General features: G+C 32.8%; 1 protein-coding gene across 1 annotated transcript in view; it reads left to right on the top strand.

The window, feature by feature from the left end:
- Positions 1-23,633, top strand: part of LOC120590747 (solute carrier organic anion transporter family member 6A1) — a 72,571-nt gene that overhangs the window by 22,458 nt on the left and 26,480 nt on the right. The window contains exons 4-7 of the mRNA XM_039848349.1: positions 574-695; positions 1,513-1,622; positions 13,318-13,462; positions 22,711-22,906. Coding sequence (XP_039704283.1) covers positions 574-695; positions 1,513-1,622; positions 13,318-13,462; positions 22,711-22,906 — 573 coding nt within the window. The remainder of the gene's footprint in view (positions 1-573; positions 696-1,512; positions 1,623-13,317; positions 13,463-22,710; positions 22,907-23,633) is intronic.

The following is a 23,633-nucleotide window of genomic DNA, read 5'->3' as shown; positions in this document are numbered from 1 at the left end:
GGTTTACAAAGGTGGACCAAAAATATTGCGGGGAAGAGAGAAGACAACTGATAACAAAGGGTCCTAAGGATGATTAGGTATGATCACTAGAAGAGTAATTCACTCTTTGTCTGAGAGTTGAGAGAAGGGACTGTAAGAAAGAGATTTCATAATATGTGGGATTTAAAGGTTCAGATGCCAAATAAAGGGTTAGTCATACAACTTAAAGGGGAGGTTTTCACTAAAGGGCTATTTAAAGGGGTAGGAATGATTTTAAAGAAGAGGTGATATTTAAAGGCATAGTCCAAGTGCATAGCTTCTGTTGTAGGAAAAAGTTCAAAAGGATTAAAGAATTATTCTTCACCACCTAAGTGGACAGAGGAGAGGAAAGAAAGGAAAACCTTAAGATCTTATGGGACAAAGGGAGCTATATAATTAGAGGACTCACAGCCACTTACTCTCAGCAAAACAACAGGGAGAAATTAACAGAAAGTGTTTCATTTCTCTTTATTCTTTTTCTTTTTCTGTTTGATTGTGGCTTTGTAATAAAATACCATACATAAAGTTGAAATTTTTTATTTTTCTTTATTAAAGCAGTGGAGGCAGTAATAATAGTCAATCCTGGCTACGGACTTGGTGGATTCGTTTTGTTTTTGTCTCAATTATTTCATGGTCTACATCAATACCATTGTCATGTTTTTCACATCCTTTACAAGGTGACTATAACAACATAATTCATTAAATTAAAGGATAGTAGATTCCTCTTACCACCCTCATTCCCCATTCTCAGAATATGGCTGAAAAATATTTCTTTCTTTCATAGAGATACAGGGACATGTGATAGTACTATTTGAACAAATAAAGCCTCCTGTGGCCAAATGTCATTTTATTTATGTACCAGACATTCATTATATATATTGTTGCTTCTTGTCATTTCTTTTTAAAAATGCTTTATATCTAGAGTTTATAAGTTTTCTTAGAGAAAGAATTATATTTAAATCTATTATTTAATACATGTACTATCTCATAGAATTGTTAAGATACAATAATTGCTGAAATTCTTTTGGAAACACTAAAAAAAATGCATGTAACATTAGTGAAATCAAACACTCTTCAAATGGTAGTACATTTCATTGGCACAAAATATTTTTAGTAATATCAAAGATTACTCTTTTATATCTTAGAACTATGCTGTCAAATATTGTGGTTACTTGCTACATGTGGCTATTTAAATTTTAAACTAAATTAAATTATAAATTCATTTATTCAGTCATAAGAACTACTTTTCAAGTATTTAATGTCTACAATACTAGACATTGCAGACATAGAAAATTTTCATTATCACAGAGTGTTCTTTAGGATAACACTGTTTTAGAAGAATGTAACTTTTGCTTAATTGAATTGACTAGCTTGTTCAGAATAGCTCAGTTGGCATTCTAAGACAAATTGGATTTATTAGGATATGTATGTATGTTTATATATGTTCTAGTTATTTGAACATGTCATAAGATTGTTTTACTTGTTAAAATACAGGTACAGCAAGGATAAAACCTGGGGAACGCAAAATGCCTTTTTTTTTGGACAAAAAACATAAAGATCAGGAATTTGGAACTAGTATCAAAGATTTATTTGCTTCTATTTTGGTAAAGTAAAATATTTTACATGAATAAGCCAATTAAGTTCACTTGTACAATTTTCTAATAGTGGGTTTAAGAAAATAACAGTAAAATGTTCAAATTAAATCTGAGTGGGGCTTTTGAAGTCTTAATTAACCTATTGATTTGATAGATAATAGAAAACAGGACCTAAGTGGCATTGCCAAGAACTTGGCTAGTGTCAAAGCCTGGTACCAAGTATTTTCCTTCTTCTATTTCTTTTATATTATTTGTGTTTATTTTTTCCCTGCAGAAATAAATAAGAAATTTATTGAAATGACATACAGGTATTAACATCATATATCCTTTTATTATATTTAAATGACATAGAACTCTAGAAGTTAACAAATATTCTCACAAACATCACATTTTATTGAAAATATTTTATCTCAATAGCAAATGGAGAAAAACACTTTGTAACACCCATGACTTTGTTTCTGTAGGTGAGAAACAAGGTCTATAACACAGACAGTGGGGTTAAAAGCCCCCAACTTGTAAATAGTAATTCTTCATTCAATTTGTTTTCTGTGCACAACTTCATTCTTTGTTGCCCTCAGAATTGTATTTCTCACATGTAGATATTATCGGGTCATTTTCTAGATTACTTGGTAGGTAAATTTAACACTCTTTTAGTGGGACATTGACTACTCTTCACAAACCATCAACTGAATTTTTCTACCTCATCTCAGAATTTTATCCCTTTCTTCCCCACATTCCAGCCACATGTTCTTTCATGGACACATTAGGTACTTTATAGTTCTGGACCTTTGTAGAAGCTAATCTCTCTACTTCTTTTTCTACTCCATTCTTTTTGTCAAATCTTACCTTATATTCCTGGGCAAAATGAGTTTCTCCTTCCTTAATGCTTTCATAGACATTTGTTCAAAATAGAATAGAAAATAACGTATATATTACGTTATTAATTAATGTCTAATTAATTATTAAAGTATATATTAAAGTCTAATTCTTCTTAAAATGAATAGGTTATATAAAATTAGAATTTTGTTTACTTGTTTTTATTCAAACACATTTTATCTCGTTATCTAATCCTGGACCCTTTCTTATAAATGAATTATATTTCATTCAAATTTTTATTTAATTTTAATTTTTACCAAAATATTACACATATGTATTTTAGCAATGCAGAAATAAATTAGATATAACCTCTTTTATATTGTTAAAATTAAGATATAATTGTTAAAAAAAAACTTTTCAGAAAATTTAAGTTTTTGTTTGTTTTTTTGTTTTAAGATAACTTTCATTCAAGAAACAAAAACAAGCCAATTCCAAAATCTCTCTCTTGGAAATAGAGTGCTTTGATTATTATTGTTAGGATACAAACAAAATACAATGCCTGTTAACAATCTTAGACTTTTGATTGACACCTTCCTGGTGGGTAACTAGAAACTATCTTAATTCTTTTCAAAGTATATTAGAAGACATGACTTCTAGAATATCAGAGTGAGGAGCTTGGAAAATCTTCACTTCCAAAAAACAGGGGTTGAAACTGGCAAAATTTTCATAAATCATTTTAAAATCTGGAAATTAAGACTGTACTTTGAGAATGACTGATTTAATTTGTCAAAGACTTTTCTATTAATTCTGAAAGCCCAATTACAAAGCAGGTTCTGCATATGTCATTGGCTTGTACATTTAGTGCATGATAGGTGCCTGTCCCAGGAAGAAGGAAGATTAAGAAAGCCATAAATAACCTTGTGATATTCCTAAACCATTGCCAAAGGCAGCCAATAGCAAAACAGTAATCAAATGTGAAGTTGCCTTGCTTTAAGCCCACCTGGACTTCATGTAAATAATAATTCGAAAAATTCTTATTTTTCAATTCATCACATAAGAATTGGTGTGTAATTTGAATAGAATAACTTGTTACTCTTTTCAAAAGCTTTTTCATTACAACTTGATAGAACCATACTTATCTAATTTTCTAAACAGAACAAGTTAACAATTGTTGAAGCTCACCATTTAAAGGGTCTTTAAATACTTTGGGGGACATTATTATTTTGTGTGCCTTAATTTTTATTCTATAAAATAATGGTAATAATAGTATATTAGAATTAAATGTGTTAATATAGGTAAGGTGTTTCCTAAGAGAATAGCGCCTGACACATAGTAATACAATATGTTTGTTATTTTAGTTTTGCTTATCTCTTTTTTATTGTACATAGTGTCATTGTGCTAGGTATTGAAGACACAATAGTAATGTAACTCCCATGACTTTACGGAATTTATGTCCTTGTGTGGGTCACAGAGTTTTTAAAAGACACAAAATAAAAACAACTGATAACAACTAACTAGAGAAAATTCTTTGTGAAACTTATTATAGATATGGGGTAAAGAAGACTTTGTTGAACAGGGAACATTTAAATGGGGGAAACTAAAGCATGAGAAGGAGTTAGCCATGTGAAGATTGGTCATTAAGAACATACCAAGCACAAGAGACACATTTGGAAAGACCTTGAGGCAACAAAGATTTGGGTATATTCATGGAGATTCTTGTGGTACATGATAAGAACTTTAGATTTTATTCTTAGTGCAATAGGTAATCACATATATAAAATAAGGGAATAATTTGAACATGATATAAACTTTGTTTTAGGAACTTTTAAACTTGACTTTGTGTAAAAAAATGGATTACAGTGGGAAAAGAATTGAAAAGGCAGTGCAATTTGGGTGTTGTTTCAGGAAGTTTTCCCTAGGTACTATAAATGGTTGGGCTTTTAATTCAGCTGTAGTATATGAGACCCAGTTGTAGAAACTAATTAAATAATCACTTGATATTTATGAAATTCAGGGCTACTGACAATAGTTTGTGTAAGAAGAAGAAATAAAATAAACCTTCCCAGTATCAACTTGATCTGAACTTCTGGAGCCTTAAAAAAGAAAGAAATAGATAAAAAGCCTAAAATATGGGGAAGCAAAGGTTCTAAAATTTAGATATGGACCTGTAGTATTAAGATCCAACACAAAAGCCTGTACATCCAGGATCTTGCCATTAACATTGTATCAGGCTTAGTTTCAGAAAAAAGAGAGAGATAATGAGCTGTACCTTAGGTAGCCTACTAGATTAAACAAGTTCCCAATGGTTTGCTTATTTCATGGTTTTACCACATGCCAATGCTGAGTTTCTCAACAGAGCATATCTGTTAAGCCATGTTGGTAAAATTAAAATAGAGCACATCTTCCCTGGTAATGAAGGAGGCAGCCAGTGTTGTCTGCTAGGTTGGTGAAGATTATTAAAGAATCCGTGCAAGTAGAATGGAGTTGAACAGTGATAATGCTTATAACTCCTCTTCATTTAAGGGCTGGAGATACTATGACTTTTTGGGAATGAGTTAGAAGTAGAACTAAATGTGAATTTATGCTTCTCTGTGGTAGATCTTATAGGTAGAGAGATTTTCCCTGTAATGGTCTGTTACATTCACCTAAGCCCAAAAGCCGGTTTGCACACTAGAGAATCTAAATACCTGAGTGTCATCCTTCATCCTACTCTTCTTTGGTAAAAAAGTCTTATAGAGAGCCAGCAGTAGCCTTCCATTTGGGCTCTATAGTTTATCCAAGGAGTAACAAGGCTAACGGTAAATCAGTTGGCTTCTTAGTCATAAGTTCTGATTTGTTAGCAGGCCTAACTACTAGTAGAACTACCCAGTGAAGACATTATGTAGCATTTACTACTGGTGAGACCTTTTGCAAATTTCCATATTTCTTTGATTCTAAGACACACTTTTTTCTCTTCACATTTTAACATCTTTGAAATAGGATTGGATATTAAATTGATGGAGTCTCGAAATAACTGTAAGTCAGGATGTAATTGTGACATAGATATTGCCTGAGTATGGGCAGAGTTGGTTATGGCTGTTCATATTATCTTTAATTGAGTTATCTACTTTAGCGATGCTGTCCATATTGAGTGAAACTGTTGTTTAAGTCTTCAATATTTAAGAGTTGAATTGTAAAGTTATTGTATGTGTATAAAGACAGAAACAGCAACAGGATATAATTTTGTTATTAATTAAACAAAAACTTCCTTTCAGAAAAATGATCACTAGTTCACTTTTTCTTGCAAAGTGACATCCAAGTATTTTATGGGACTTAAGCAAAGGATTCCCATAAGTAGAGACAGCTTTGTTGTTCTTTTATTGAGATACCTGCAAAAAGGATTGCCTACCACATGCTAAGCTGTGCAGCTTAATCAGGAAAAATTGGCAAATCTTTAACAGATCTAATATATTTCAAAAGCTGATGAGTCTGATAATTGCATAACACAGAACTTTCCTTAAGGCATTGTATCATAATGTGTAAGTGGCAGTTTCTTTCTTAATGATACATAAAATAATGGTGTCTCTTACAATTGATGGTATTTTTAGATTGAATAAAATAACCTTTAACCTTTCTAAGCCTCACTTCCTTCAGCTAAGAATTTGGTACAGTAATGGTACTTTCCTCATACGAATGTGATGTTTATAAATCAATGCATAGCCCATAGTAAAAACTAAATAAATACATAAATAAAATGAAGGCCTACTTGAGATATTTCTGATTTTATAGTAGGGAAGGAAACTGTATTAAAAAACTGGAGGAAAACTTCATAACAAGATTTTCCTTTTACCTCAATAAGAAGAATGGGTCATCAAACAGAAAATAAGAAAATTTAAGACTAGAATGGGAAACTCAATTGAATAAAGGCCTTTTGTCTTCCTCTGCTACTAATCCTGTAGTTCAGTACCTCCCGGTTCATGAAACTTAGTTGGTCTTGTTTGCCTAAAGTCCAATGACTGTTTAGAAGCCCCTGATATAAGGACTGATGGAAAGTCATTCCTACAAGCAAATCATTCTAGTCAGTAAAATATATCACCATCATTGTAAGACATTGACTAACAGCTGGTTGAAATATACACCTCCTAATTTTCTAGGTGTGGATTTTTAAAAAACGAGTCTTTTTTACTTGTCATTAATTTTTATTAAAGGGGGCCAGTAAAGTGACTATTTTCAGAATAGATTCTCTCTACTATTACCACATTTCCTGCTGGCTGTTATATATTTTAGAAAATTCATCAAGTAAGGAAATAAAAAAGTTTTATTAAAATGTCAGTAAAAAATTTTATAGTGTTAAAATGGATAAAATGGGCATAAGTAAAATAAAAGATAAAAAACTAGAACAGAGAAAATTAACATTTTTATAATATCCATTAGGTAAAATGTTATAAATACAAAAGTAGATGGGATTAAGCTTGAAGACTAGAAAGTAGGTCAGTGAATAAGAACAATAGCTATCTATCTACAGCTATAAGAATGTAATAGATTAGAAAAAATTTTTAAGAATAAAAATATAATTCTTGGAGGTTAGGGAAATAAATCATGGAGAAGAAAAAGGCAATGATGTTAAACTGGATAGAAGAAGGTAAAGAATAAGATTTTATAGGAGAAAAGCTCCTTTTGAATGTATGGAGCAGAAAGATCAATACTTTTGCCCTGTTTTTCTTCATCTCAAGCCTTAAGACTCACACCTTGTTAGCAGGGAAGACACTTGCATACTAGGACTCCAACGAACAAAGAAGTATCAGTGAATATTATGATATGAAAGAACTCTGTGAACTATAAAAAAAAAAATGAATATGGGGTGTTATTCACCACTCGTGTTACTAATAAAATATGACAGAATATGCCAAGAGAGCTACTGTCCAAATTATTTAGATATTTTACTATTTGTAGTGAAAATTTTGAATTGCCTTTAAAAGTAAATTAATATCGTAGAAAGTATAATCGATGTACATTAGATGTGATAATATGGTTTAAAAAATATATTTATTGTTTGTATTTATGTCAGGACCTTGTATACTAGTTTTAGTCTCTGAGTTTTCTACAGTTTTGACTCTAAATTGGTGTTCATGGAAGCAGAGTAGGTGAGATTACAGCATGGAAGGCTGAAACATTTTTAATCTTGCAAGAGTAGCATTTTTTAGGTGCGATTGTTTACTTTTATTGACATTTAATGAAAATAACCATTACTTATTTTCTATGGCTAATTATAGATATTTACCATAAAGAATCAAGACCAAAGCAAGTGAGAAGTTAAATTATCAAGCAGAACACTTAAGAAGTTCAAAGAAGTTTATTGGTATCCTTTTCAACTTATGTTTTCTTCCTATTTGTAGACACCAAGGTCTTTCACTGGCAAGATTAGTGTCTCTTGTCATGCAGAGCTGCTTGGGATAGGAAGTAGATTACTGCTTCTGCCACACGATTGAAAAAGTTCCAGAATTAATTGGAACATTAAACATCCTATCGTCAATGAAACTTGGTTGAGTCTTTAGGATCTCTTTCTTCCCTGCAATATTCCTCTGCATTAGTTTCCTTATTAACAGTAGTTTCTCACTGCTACTTATGCCCTGTGCTGAACCTTAGTCTACTTTTCTATGGCCTCTATACCTAACACTTTATAATTTGCTGATTCTGTCCTTATTTCAGACTCCTATGAAGTAAGCACATGCAGGAGTACCAAGCCTAGTTTGAAATCACACTCCCAGTTGATCATGAACCTCCTCTGGTGTGGTAAAGTCCCAGGTTGTAGACAGACTCTGTGATAGATTAGGGCTAATAATAGCCACAGTACTGCAAGATATGGCCGATGCATAAAACTATCTGCTTCTGTGCAGAATTAATTTGATTTCTCCCTTTGTATATCGATGCCTACCAGAATTAAGACTGAGTTCACTACATGAAACACCTTGGATCCTGATTTGTATATCTGGCCTTATTCTTTTCCTCCCATATTTATATCTAAGAAAAGAAATGGATTTAAAAAAATACAGGAAAACATGGACATTTTATTGGAAGGAACTCTATTGTATTCTGAGTGTTTGCTGTGCTCACAGTTTCTATCTGAGTAAAGTGCCTAAAAGTGTTTCCTTGTGCAGTAGTTGCCATGCTCTATATGATGTTCTAGGCAAAAGTAGGTCAAAAAAGGGTCAGCATTTGTGCTCAAGAGAGCAATCTTTAGATTTTTCCAACACCTAATAAATAGCATATCTTGAGAACAGTGTCAAATAGGTAGACCTTGCTATAAACTGACTAATTCAGTCAATTTCTCTTTCTCGGGGGAGTATAAGAGAAAGAGAGGGGAACTCAAACAACATAGCTTTGATAAATTGATGTAGAGCAAATAAATGAGGAAAGACCATTGAGACAGAGAAGCAAATGGAGAGAGAATAGTCAGAAGCTATAATAAAAGTAGACAAAGACACAATAAGCTGACAGAAGAAGCTGAATATTTTGGGCCATTGAAGGAATCAAGACAAAGCAATGGAACTCATTATTAAGCAGACGAGATAAGCTGCCATCTTCTACTGAATGATGTTCTGTTTCTTTATGAATTGTTTAGCACTGAGAAAGTGTTTTTGGCTTCCTTACTTTCCTGTGTAACATGATAAGTCACATCAACTGGATTAACTAAAGAGTCTGTTCATTTTAATGCTAGATAGCCTACACACAAAAATTATCCAGTGCAGCAGATCTCAGTATGGTATCTAGGTCAATATCGTCATTGGGGAATTTGTTAGAAATGCAAATTCTTGCATCCTACTGCAGACCTACTGAATCAGAAACTCTGGAAGTAGGACCTATCAGTCTGTGTTTTATACCCTCCAAATGATTCATGCACACTAAAGTTTGCAAACAACAAATCTGGTAATCTAGTGTGACCCTCTTGTTTTATAAATTATGAAAATAATGTGTAATCTTTACTGGATACCTTCTATGTGCCAGGGATTGTATTAATTTATTACATGTATTCAATTCTCAAAATCCTGTAATCCAGAGATACAGATATTTATCATTTCTGTTTTACAGATGGTGAACCAATAATTTAAAGAGAATGAGGAACTTTTCCAAAGACATGTTTGACACATTAACACACACACACACACACACGGCCAAATTGAGATTAAGAATATAAAATTATCTTATGTACGTGACTCCAATGGCATTGCTCTGTCTACTATTATATAGTACATTCTAAAAATGAGATGTAGAGATTGTGATGAGACAAAACAAAAACTAGATTTTCTGTTCCTTGTTCTGCCTGTTATAACTGATAAGACTGCCATATAGAATCATGAAATATTCTACAACTGTATTTAGTATTCAATTCTCAATCATTACTATGAGTAAATTGACATTTGTGAACTAGAAAAGAGCTATACTCCATTAATGGAACACAATCTGAATGTACAACATAAGGGAAATATAAAAATTTTAAATTGTACAAAATGAAATATTCAAATAAGAATATTTAAAATGAGTTATCTACTTTTAAAATTAAATAATAAAGTAAAAAGAATCACAAAACTAAGTAATTCAGAAACTATTTTAACAGAGCTGCTCAAGAACTTCATGAAAAAATTTAAAACTATGTAACAATGTTAGAGAAGACTGGGACAAGTTGAAAGATATTCCACGTTAATGGATGAAATGACAACTTTCATATGTGATTTCTCTCTCAATAATCTGTAATTTCAATTCAATATAATCACAACTATGGAAAGAATTTTATTATTTTTTTTAGTAAATGGCAAATTGATTCTAAAATTATTATGGCAGAATAAGGGCATGCAAAAGGAAAACAAAGAACATTGGTCTTAGTACATGTTAAGATAGGGTACAAGCCATAGTAGTAAAAACAGTGTAACATTTCCTCAGTACAGATAAATAGACCAGTGGATCAGAAGAGAGAACTCAGCAACAGATTAATACATATAAGAATTTGCTATAAAATAGAAGAGGAACTGCATGGATAATTGTTCAAGTAGATGTGATGACAAATTTGGTTCTCTATATGGTGAAATGAGTTTGGCTATGTACTTCATAACCTGTAGAAAGGCAATTTCTAGGTTTAATAAAAATGTGATTAGAAAAAAACACAGTTAATGTTAAAAATGAAAGAAATATCTTGTGACAGTGGTAGGAAAAGTTTAAACAAGACTACAATAGCATAAAATACGAAGTAAAAAGTATGGATTAGATTACATCAAGTCAAGATTTCTATTCTCTAAAGGAGACTGTAGACAATGTTTAAAGATGGGTGACAGATCTAAATCCAATAAGCAATTAGTATTTAGAATAAACACAGAATTCTTGGAAAATTTGTCAGCATGGTGAAATTTTGAAAGCCAGCTAATAATATCAAGAATTTGAGATTATGTTGGGTGTACCAGTCATCTATTGTTACATGACAAACTACCCCAAAACTTAATGGCTTAAAATAATAGAATATCTATTTTAATCATGAGTCTGCAATTTGGGCAGGGCTTGCTCCTCTCAGCTCTGCTTATGATCAGCTGGTGTGATCTAAGTCTGGGAGATGGAATCATCTGAAGGCTTTTTTACTCAAATGTTGGCTTTTGTTTATTTTATTCTTTTATTTTTTTTTTAATTCTTTAATGTCACCACATATTTGACCCCTTTTACCGCATTTGCCTTTCTTCTTCCCTCTCCCCGCAACCCTCTGGTAACTCGTCTATCGTCCATGTCCATGAGTCTCTGTCCTGTTCGTTTGTTGCTTTTAGGTTTATAGCCCACATTTAAGTGATGTCATGTGGTTTTCAACTTTTTCTGTCTGGCTTATTGCACTTAGTATGATTATCTCGAGGTCCATCCATGTTGTCGCAAATGACAGTGTTTCATATCTTTTTATGATACTGTTTTCTACAACACCCTCAGATGGCCTCTCCATCTGGTCTGGGCTTTCTCACAACATGGTAACTGAGTAACAAATTCACAGTTCTGAGAGAATGAGAATTCCTAGCAGAAGTAATGTTGTCCTTTTATGACTTGACCTCTAAAGTCATGCACCATTATAGTCATGTGCTATATAAAGGTGTTTCGATCAAAGACAGACCACATATATGATGGTGGTTTCATCCCATAAGATTATAAAGGAGCTGGAAAATTCCTATCACCTAGTGATAATGTAGCCATCTTAATAATGTTGCAGCATACCACATTTCTCATGTGTTTGTGGTGATGCTGGTGGAAACAAACCTACTGGGTTGCCAGTCATATAAAAATATAGCACGTAAAATTATGTACAGTACATAGTACTTGGTGATGATAATAAACAACTGTTACTAATATTTGTATTTACTATACTATACTTTTTACTATTATTTTAAAGTGTGCTCTTTCTATTTATAAAAAATGTTTGCTGTAAAACAGTATGCTGTGTTATGCCAGCGGCAACCTCATGCGTCTCATGTTTACCTTGTCTCTTGATTGCATCATTTTCTCTTGTGCTTGATTTAATCTTGTATTGTTTTGTTCAGTAACATGCTGTACAGGCTTGTAGCCTAAAAGTAATAGGCTCTACCTTATAGTCTAGCTGTGTAGTAGGCTATACCACTGAGATTCGTTTGTGTACTCTAAGATGTTCGCACAATGACCAAATTGCTTAACGATGCATTCAGAATATATTCCCACTGTTAAGTGGCTCATGACTTTTTTGAGGCAGTCATAAAGACCTTTCCAGGTTCAATGCCTCTTGATGGGGGAAATATTGCTCTGATGAATTTTAGAAAGTATAAGCTGCTACATGAAGAAAATGGAACTCTCCTATATTATGGTGAGAGTGTAAACTGATACATTTTGGAGAAAAAAAATCCGGAAATGCTGGAATGAAGTATATCAAATTACAATGCCCTAGAAATCGCTTTCTGAGATATATTCTTCCAAAGACACTCTATCCTAGGACCTTAAGTGTATATGCACAGGAATGTTATTATAGCCTTGTTTCTGACAGTAGTAGGTAGTTGAAGTCAGCATAAGCATTTAGTCCTGTGGGAGTGGATAAATATCATGGAATTACACTGTGTGAAGTTAAATAGCACTCAGAAGATAAATTAGATGAATATGCAGAATATGATTAGATTTTAAAAACAGTGTTTAGGGGTAGAAAAAAACTTAAGTTAATTAAAAAGTATACATACATAAAACACCAGTAAATATTTTCTAATATATATGCATGTCCAGGAAATACAGAAATTAGTTTGAAAGTTAATATTTTAATGTAATTTACTGTCATGTTAATTACTCTGTATTGTGTAATAGTAAAATAGGTAAGAGTCAACCATCACTAAATATCCTAGGAAGGTTTCTGAATGTTAAAAAAATTTATTAAATTGCAGAATTTAAATGACTTCACTCTTCATGTATGTGGAATTCCTAGTAGTAGAGTAATATAGAAACTGGACTGCAATTCTAGTGATCTACCTTTAGTTTTGCTTAAAATTTCTTTGATTATTTTTCCATGTTAAATAATATAATTTGCTAAGAAAATAACATATAAAAAAAGTTAAGGGAAATTCTACATGCCTGGTTAATGACATCTATTTTTCCTTAATCTTTCTGGCAAATTGCCAGACTCACAAATAAAAATTAAAGGTGGTATAGAGATTAAATTGCAAATAAAAATTGTTCAAACACTGCATGTCTTTTATGGTATGTATATGTTGGTCAATAGTAAATTTCTATTTGGATTTTTATATATACATACTTTCAGTTTACATTGGGAAAGGTAAAATTTTTGTGGATTGGTCATTACCATATAAATGGGTACATCTATTTCTCTTTACTCAGTAAAATAAAATAATTCATGTGTAACTTATTTCTATTTCAGATTCTGATAAAGTCTCCAATGTTTGTGTCTCTAGCTCTGGCCAGAGCTTCAGAATCTTTACTTATAATAGGAGCTTCTGCATTTTTGCCTATATATATAGAGAATCAGTTTATGCTAACACCCAGAAAGGCAGCTACACTTTCAGGTAACTCTTCTGCTCAGTGTACTCATTTTGAAATTTTATGTAAAGCTTTCTTATATGTATTTATGAAATATTTCAAAAATCAAAAAGTGGGAGTAGTAATGTTTGCTGAGATTTTAAATACCTAACTACCACTTGCTCACGTTTTAAAAATGAGCACTTTGCTATCATTGCATCAATAATTTTTAACATGTAAAACCTTGTAAGACTTTGAACCCCTCTCATCCCATTTCTCTTCCTCTCTCTCCATAGGTAACCACTCTTCTAAAGTTAGAGTGCATTCTTTCCACACATTTGCATATTTTTGTTGCTTGTGTGCCTATCTATATACAATGTTTCTAAAATTCATGCGTCATTTTGTACATACTCTTCTATTACTTTCCTCTGAAATTATGTTAATCAGATTCATGTTGATATCTATCTATGCACTTTAACTCTGCCATGGAATTTTGTTTTATGAATATACCATTTATTTCTCCATTACATTAATGGACATGAAGTTGCCTCTACTTTTTCTCTCTTCCAAACAATGTAGTAAGATAAGCTTGCACATGTCTCCTTACACACATTTGTAAAAGTTGACCTAGGTTTAGACATTGAAGAAGAATTGCTATTGCATACATCTTCAGTTTTACTAGACATTGAGAATTGGCTCTCCAAAAGAGGTTACAAATGGAATTAAATGTTTTCAGGTTCTAACATTAATGAGAAAGTGGTAAATGTAATCATTTATTTTATGCTGTAAAATATCATAGCTGCATGGTGTGACTTTTAGGGTAACCAGTAAAAGAATAATAAAAAGAATAGTAAAAGAGCATATTGATTTGAAAATTTTGATTAGTAATAATGAAACAAGAATTAAAAGAAAGAAGGAACATAAACATGTGAACTAAGTAAAAAACAAATGTTAAGGTGTGCGAAATACATTGACTATCAACCTATTATTGAATGGATTTTGTGATAGAGGGCTCACCATTATCAGACTGCAAATAGTCCAAAAGCCAAAAACATGACAGTTTTGAGGGCTATAATAGACATTTTTTTCCATGAGTACACCATATTGTTTGCCATTATGCTTAATCTAATGAATAGAGATTGGGACTAAATCCATTCAATTTGTTTCATACAGTATTTAATTAAGGCTAATATCAACAGGACTCTAAGCAATAGGATAAGGCCACCTACAGTACTGGCCTCAACCATGCTGGCAAGGTCCTGGACCCAGCCAGCTAAACAAATCCCTTGGCCCTCAGGGTCTGCTTTAGAAAGCAAAATGTCTTTCTCTTTAAATTTCTGTATTGTTATTTCCACTTAGCCTGAGGTATTAATCCAGGTATAACAGAATGTTAGTAATTGCATATATTCTACCTTGGCCTGCCTGCAAGGATGAAGTTTTGGGCAATTCTATCATCCATAACAATGCTGATCAATATCACGCTTTCCAGGAATGAAGTGGTGTCATTGATTATTTCAACTAAAATCAGAGACAAACTTTGTACCATCTTTTCTTAATTGGATTACTCTTACTGTAGAGATAACTGCTTTCAGGGTGTATGTAAATAATGTGTCAGTAATATCTCTGAAAAGTTCCCCTGAGTGACCAAGACTAACTTCATTTAAGAGAGATTTCCAGTCTTCTGAGGCCGTAGAATCTACTGGTGGTATTCCTTTAAACACTTGAAGATCTCTTATGATCACCCCTGTGGCTCAGTTATACTGTTTTCAGTGACAAATAAGGCTTGTCAAATAGTTAGTTGTGAGTCTGAGTTGGTCCATCCCAAAATGAGAATATCCATCCACAGTCACAAAACCTCTGTGGATCGAGCTTTCAGTTTTGACGAGAGGCCAGTAATAAACTATTTGAAGTTGTTCTCCAAAAGTAGCTGTTTCAGGGAGTCAATGAGTCCTACACCCCAAGGGACACCTTTAAGGGGAGGGTGCCTCCCTTTTCCAGAGGCTCCAGCACATAAAATTGTCTATTATGGAGAATTGTAGCTCAAAGGAGTCATTAGGTTTGTTATAAATCACATGACCTCAAAATAGGGAGTTTGCCACAGCTTGCTGATTAGCTTCCAATGTAAGTCTGTGGGTTACACTCACGGTGGGTTAGCTGATATAAAAGACCAAGTAGAATGTCCAAAAGAGCCATCTACTGTCTCCAATACTTGAGTCCAAAGTGATGTTAGGCTGCCTTTTGGTAGAGAGGAAGAGAGACAACTATTTTTTCTTAACTGCCAGAGAGGTCAAACATTGCGAATCTGTTTGCATAGTGACTCCCAAACTTCATGAACAGTATTCTAAGTTTTGTTGAGCTTTATGAGTCACCCTTGCTGATAAAAGTGTAATAACACCAAAGTCAGAGCCATTGAGTCTGAGGCTTCTGACCCTCCAGCCAGCCGAATATCTTGTATCAGTGCAAGCTCTGGGAATCAGAGGGTAGTGGTGATTACAGTAAATCCTGACCTCCCCCATTGTAGTAAATGGCAGAGGAGTTTAGGTACCCTGGAAGGAGTACTGCAAATGTATATTTGTGACCTTGCAGCATGAATGAGAATTGACCTTTATCTTTGGGTGCTAATGGAATACAAAAGTGGCTTTGGTAATATCCAAGACAGAATTTCAAGTACATCAATCTGCACCATAAATTTTGTTACATCACAATGTCAAGAACATTGGGGTTATGGGAGCAACAACTGAATTCAGTTGGTTAATCTACTGTAAATCTCAAGCCTCTCATAACTTTTTTCATTGGACATAGATCTATTGAATTAAGATATTGCATCTTTTACTACTCCTGCTTCCTTTTAGTCCATACTCAAAAGCTAGGACTTTCCTTTCTCTTCCTGAGATTCTGTGTTATTTCTGTTGGGCCACACAAGAGGATACAGGGAGACAGTCTTGGAGCAATTTAAATGTTCCACTACCCCTTTTGGAGTTTAAGAGCACATACAGTGCAAGCTTGCAAAATGTAATTACCAGTTATATTTCGAAATTAGAGTTACAGCATTAGTGTATTGAAGCCACAACAAAACTTCATTGAAATTGTCCAGAACCTCACCCACAAGGTCATTTTACCTCCTATTGTGAGGGAATAATGGCAAAATTCTATTTAATGTCTCATCTGTAGTTTCACACAGGAATATGTCTGTCTTAGGGAAAATTTCCCCAGAAGGTCGCGGCTATCTTATAGCAGTCAAGGCACACTGCAAAACAACTCTGAGATTTCTTACTTTTGTCTTAGAGTGGATTCAAGGTTGACATGATAGACTGCAGGAGGAAGTAATAGGATACAAAAGAAGGCTTTGGCAATTTAGACAGCATGTCAAGTACCATTAGTCTGTGCAACACATTTTGTTAACAGCCCTCAGACCGCCCAGCTATTACCATTTCACCTTAATGGGGAAACTATGCACTCCATCCTCTCATTAACCAAATAAATCAGCTAAACTTCTAATTATTCACTTGTTTCTGTCCATAGTCATTGTATCTTTCTCTCCTTTCATGCTCAGTGTAGTCGCACATCACTGTCACTATTGTCTGAAATCAGGAGGAATCCTCTATTCAACCAGGATGTTTCTTAGTAATAGCTGTTACAGTGGGACAAATCTGAGGCTGATGGTCAGATTTGTGAGGAAGTCCCTTTGCCTAGAGAATAGTTCATAACAACCATGATACATTCTGTGGTACTTGTCTTGAAATCTACTTCAGCCTGCAGACACCTCTCCAATTCTTCATCATTAATGGGCAATAATCAGCATGTTCACTACTGATTTCTAGTACTTCTGTCAGATCCCATTAATTGGTCTATCATTCTTCATCTTACATGAAGCCATGTCTCTGTCAGCATCCCAGCCATGTCACCAAAAGTGCTAAGATCTGTGAAGAGTTTGAATTTTACTGTGTTTGAAAGCTAACAAGTTGGTCTACCATAGTTTCATGGTTGCTAACAGAAGACATAAAACTCATTGGTCAGAGACGAAGGAAAGTTTTAGACTCACAATAGCAGTAGCTAGAGCATTCTGTGTGTGTGTGTGTGTGTGTGTGTGTGTGTGTGTGTGTGTATGCGCGCGCGCATGCACACATGTACGCGTGTGCAAGTTTTTCAAGGCTCAGTTCCTACAGGATAATGTGAAGGAGAGTTGGTGACACCTGCACACATAATTGGTTGCTCTACAGGAGTGGATTACATTACATTCCCTGAGCTTAGGGAACCCAGAACTTTTATAATAGATAGTAATTATGTTTGCCTTTTGATCCAGAGGAAGATGTTATTTTTATAATACTTGACAGTAAGCAATATCTTCTTCTAATTCCACAGGGGAAACTATCTCCATCTTCCAAAACCATAAACAAACGTCCTCACTCCCGAGGAAGACATTATCTCTATTAATCAAGGCTGTGTGTTCACTATACAAAGATCCTTGAAAAGAGAGAACAAAGAGTAGTCAGTGCTTCTGCTTGCAGGATATATGGCATCATAGGATTATGGAGAAGCTTTGCCTAATAAATAGAGTTGTAAAAAAAATATATATATATAAAAATATATATATAAATATGTATATATGTGTGTGTGTGTGTATATATATGTGTGTGTATATATATACATATACATATATGATTTTGTCATATTGGGGAGAGGGATCTACTATGTTATTTATAAGAAACACTCCTTAAATATGAGGAAACAAAAATGTTGAAAGTAAAAGGACAGAGAAAGTTGTATTATATGAGTACTAACCAAAACAAAGATGGTATTACCATAGTAATTTTAAATATAGTATTCTTCAAAGCAAGAGGCATTACTTAGTATAAAGAGAGATAATTTATAAGGTCAGAGGAGTCAAAGAGGTAGATAATATAATTATACGTGTGTATGCCCTCAACAACATAGCTTTAAAATATATAAAACAAAAAGTTGAGTTAATTAGATATTAGTGATATTGGGCCAATTAGATATCCTTGTGAAAAAGGATAAATCTTGATCTCTACTTCGTTACATACACAAATACAAATTCTAGATGGATTGCAGTTCTAAATGTGAATTATAAAGCAGTAAAGCTTTTTAGAATAAGGCACAGGAAAAGATATACATGGCTTTAGAGAAGACAAAGATTTCTTAAATAGGACATAAATTACATAACCATAAAGAAAAAAATAAGTGGTATTACATTAGAATTAAGAATTTCAGTTCATCAAATGTTGGCATAAAGAGTGAAAATGCAAGCAAAACAGTCTTTTCTGTAGAAATATTCTACAAAGATTTGTGTCCAAATATGTAAAAATATTTGACAACAATAAAAAGGCAGATAATCCAATAAAAATGGACAAAAGCTTAAATAGACATTATATAAAACATGATATTAATTGGCCAATATTCATATGAAAATGTACGCATGACTTCAGTAGTTTTCAGGGAAATGCTGCAATGCAAAATGGCTAAAATGGAAAAGAGAGATAGATGTTGGCATAGATGTGGAGATATTGGCACTTCTTCTACTACTGGTGAGATTGTAACTTAGGTTACCATTTTATAAATCTCTTTGGCAGCGACATAAAAATCTGAATATATACAAATCTTCTGACCCAAGAATTCCACTCCTAGTCATATACCCAACATAAGTTCCTCTCTTAAGAATATGCCCAAGAGAAATGCAAATTTTTACAAAAGGACATGTACATGAACTTTTAAAGTAGCAGCACAATTCACATCACAGTGAACAAATTAGTTGTGGTGTATGCATATAGATTGCTATCCAGCAATGAGATGACATGATCTATTGTTATATACGAAAACATAGGTGGATTTTTCAAACATCATGTCAAACAAAAGAAGCAATAATGTATGCATACTTTAAGTTCCATATTTTATAAAATTCTGTAAGTGAATGAAAGAGCATTTGGTCTTTTGGTAATGTTTGATTTTTGACCCGAGTAGTGGCTACATAGGTATATTCACTTTGAAAATTCATCAATAAGTACAGTTGTGATTTGTGTACTTTTCTATACACCAGTAAAATATTTACATAAAAGTTAATTGGAAATTCTGTGCATTGCAGCTAAATTTCAACTGTTTTGTTTCCATTGAGGGTGGTCTTTCAAGGACTCAGCTATTTATTTGTTGGACTCCCAGTATCCAGTATTTTCTTATTGCCTAGGGCAACAAGCCTGACAGCCAATATCTTCTTACCTGAGTTGAGTTCTCAGTTTTCTGCTTACAGATGTGCTTGGTTTCCCCAAATCTACAGTTGTTGAGTTCAAACTGAATAAATCCAGAGTCTTCTTGTTTAGTCATATGTCATGTATGTGGGCATAGGAATTTCGAGGATAAAACATTTTATGTAGATTTCCATCCAATCCTCCTGTTTTTAACACCCTTGTTTTCATTGGTATGTACTGCCCTTAATTTCTGTGATTCTGGGGTAAAATATGATTTGCTTCTTCTTGACTTCCTTACCTGTAGGTTCACTGTTCATCCTCTGAGGTCTCCCGATTCAATTCCAATTCCCACAATTTTCTTGATAAATATTGTCCCTTACTCTGTTTGTACTTTTTTGCTTTCTAATAAATGAATTGGTCTGAAAATGTCTACCATTTAACAAACACTCATGTTTACTCTGTGACTGGACACTGTTCTAAGCACTTAAATATTAACTCTTTTAATTCTAAGAACCTCAAGATATCATTAGTTACAGATTTTCTTTAGTAGCATCTCATGCATTTAGATATAATTTTCATTATTGTTCAGTTCTAAGTATTTTTAATTCTCATTATCATATTTTTATTTAAGCCACAAATTACAAAGAGACTTTTAGTTGCTAAATATAGGCTTTGTTTCTCTTTTTGAATAACCTATTATTCGAATCGATTAATATTTTCCATATCTTTAATAGCGTTTTAAGCTAAGTCTCTGTTTTGAGAAAGCTGAGTTAAAATATTACTTTGTTTATGGATTTTTAATTTCCTTGAAATCTGGGCAGTTTTTACATAATGTATTTATTTAAACAATGTCATGATCTATTTTCATGATATGTATTTTTTCACTACTTTATTTTCAAACTTTTCTTTTTAAAAATATCCAATTTGATAATGTCTTTTTAATAATTAACTTTTATTTATTTAGTATTATTGTGAATTCTGATATATTTAAGTAAAGTGCTCCTCCTGGAATTAAAACAAGTCCTAAAAAAAAGGAGGAAGAGAAAACATAGTTAATTATTTTTGTTTATTACTCTCTATTTTCCTTCTTTTTCTTCCTACTATCCTATCTTCTCTCAATGGACTCATTCTTTATTTATTTTATGTCCTTTAATTAGTTTAGGAGATTTTAAGTGCCCATTGACAGTTCACTAGCCCCACTCTTTGCGAGTATGCATGCATGCACGTTATGTGTTTGGTCTTTAGGTTATTAACATAACAATATTGATGTTATGAATTTTCCTAGCATATGATGGATTCTATTATTTATTTTTTATTCCTCACTAGTTGGAATTTTTTTCCCAGGACTAATATTTCTTCAATTAGGGAAACTTCTCATTCTCGCCTCAATTTTTAAATATTGTTTCTCTGGTATATCTTTCATTGTATTTCTCATGACAGCTATAAAACATTTCATGGAGCTTCTTATCCTATTCTCACTATCTTTTAAAAAAAAAACTTTATTTTTTGAATAGTTTTAGATTTACAGAAAAAAATTGAAGATCTTACAGGATTTTCATATACTAAGTACCTAGTTTCTCTTTTTTTATGTCAGCATGGCAGATTTGTTACAATTAGTGAACCAATAACAATACATTATTACTAGCTAAAGTCAATTTTATTTAGATTTCCTTAGCTTTTACATAATGTCCTTTTTTTCTCTTCTAGGACCTCATTCCGGATACCACATTATATTTAGTTCTCATGTCTCCCTAAGCTCCTCTTGAGTATGACAGCTTCTCAGTCTTCTCTTGTTTTTTAAGATTTGACAGTTTTGAGAAATACTTGTCATGTATTTTTTAGAATGTTCCTCAATTGTGAATTGTCTGATATTTTTCTCATGCTTAGACAGGAGTTATGGGTTTCAGAAAGAAGACCACAGAGGTAATGTGCCATTTTCATCATATCATATCAGGGGCACATACTGTCAACATAGCTTACTCCTTTTGAATTTGACCTTGATCATCCTGCTGAGGTAGTGTATATTATATTTTTCCACTGTACTCATTGTCTTTTAACTGCTTATTTTAGTTATTCTTCCTTCACTCTTTTTTAAAAATTACATACTGGATGAATAACAAAATCTTTTCTTCCAATTCGTTAATTTGCTTTTCAGTCTGTAGTCTAAGATTTGAGTTTTTATTTAAAAAATTGTATTTTCAAATATCCAGGTTTTTTTATTTGCTCTTTTTTACCCACCTGCTCTTAATTTTTCATTCTTTTTAAATTTTATTTCTTCTTCATTTTTATGGAAGTTACACTGTCATTAATCTTTTTGAGCATTCTAAAATTATTTACAAGTCTTTGTCAGACAACTCTATGATATACATTTAATCTGTTGTTAATAGGATTTTTTGTATGTTTCTACCTTATATTTCTCTTGCTCTTTTCCCATTTAAATTTACCATTTCTATATGTTTGGTACTGAAGAGATCACATCAATATACAAATGTACTGTGCTATCTTCATCTGATTATTTTCTAACTATATTTCTTCTCTTCCAACTCCTTTTCCACCATCTTGTGCTTACCTCTTTCTAATGCCTTATGCTTCATTGAAAAGAAAACTATACCTCATAATGGCTATTCTGGAGTTCCACTTTGTTGTTAGATTGTTGATATTGCGCATGCATTCACAGAGGCAATGAATGGATTGGTTTAATTCTTGGTAACGAATCCCTGTGAACTCTTGTCACAATGGGCATGCTTCCTGATGTAAACCATAAATCCAGGCAGCTATCCAATTATAACTCTCAATAAGACAGCTCTTATCTTCTATTTTGCATGGATTAAGTATACATAGGAGCAAAACTTCACCAGCACTGCCCTACAGTCCACTACACCTATGGCTTCAGCCCCACTCATAAATTTGTATTTCTCTTAAAGTCAGGTTCGTTGAGATGTTTATCATGCTTTTAAGTTTCCTCTGTGTCTTTTTATTTAAATCTATGTTTGCTGTATGTTTAGAGCCGAGGGGATTGCATCAATGTATGAATTTTCTGTGCTGTCTTTAGCTAATTATTTTTAACTATGTTTTCTCTTCTTCCTTTTTTTTAGGACTTGTTTTAATTCCAGGAGGAGCACTTGGCCAGCTTCTGGGAGGTATCATTGCTTCTAAGTTACAAATATATTGCAAAGGCCTTCTGACATTTATAATGGTTACATCTTCGATAACACTTGTGCTGGTCGTGTTTATAATTTTTGTATACTGCAACCCAATACAATTTGCTGGGATCAATGAAGATTATGGCGGGTAAATATAATTTAGTATGTTAGATATTACATCTAAACCAACAATGTATTTCTCAGTCAGTTGATAATTATTTATTCAGTCACTCATAAGTTTAACATTCTTGGAATTATTTCACATGTAAAAGAAATATAAAGCATAATTTTACCTTTCATATTAAGGGCAGAAATATAATAATGATAGATTATAATATAATTTCTTATGCATTCATAAAGTACTAAAGAAAAAACACATTGAGATGATTCAGAGCCTAGAAGTAGAATTCCGTATTAAAATGGCTAGCAACGTGGAGACAGTACTATCTGTCAAAGCCAATCTTACTTGTGTTCCTGAATTGGTATGTCTGACTGCTTATAGACATCAAAGAATGGAATTGAAGTACATCTAAAAGTATGCATGAGTAATGTCTCCTTTAAGTTAAACTTGCAAAAATTTAAAGAACAGGGAAGAGATTGATGTTAAATACAGGGGAACAGAACTGGAATTGGAAACCAAAAGACTGAGGAATTAAAATAAGTAAAGAAAATAAGACTTAAATTTCCAGCTAAAATGGAGTAGCTTATGGCAGACCTATGTTCCCACTGAGAAAAACTAGAAAAATTAAATAAAGTTTTAAAAGATTTGTTTAAAGGCATCAGAGGGTTGCTTAGATGAGTAGGAATTTAAAAGCCGAAATCCTGGGAAAGGCAAAATTTTGAAAGAAGAAGCAACCATTTGCAGTTTTTTTCCC

This window comes from Pteropus medius, unplaced genomic scaffold, assembly GCF_902729225.1.
Source record: "Pteropus medius unplaced genomic scaffold, Ma_sr-lr_union100, whole genome shotgun sequence".
In the NCBI taxonomy this organism is placed as follows: domain Eukaryota; kingdom Metazoa; phylum Chordata; class Mammalia; order Chiroptera; family Pteropodidae; genus Pteropus; species Pteropus medius.
The sequence above is the reverse complement of the archived record's forward strand: the minus strand, read 5'-3'. Positions and strand labels throughout refer to the sequence as shown.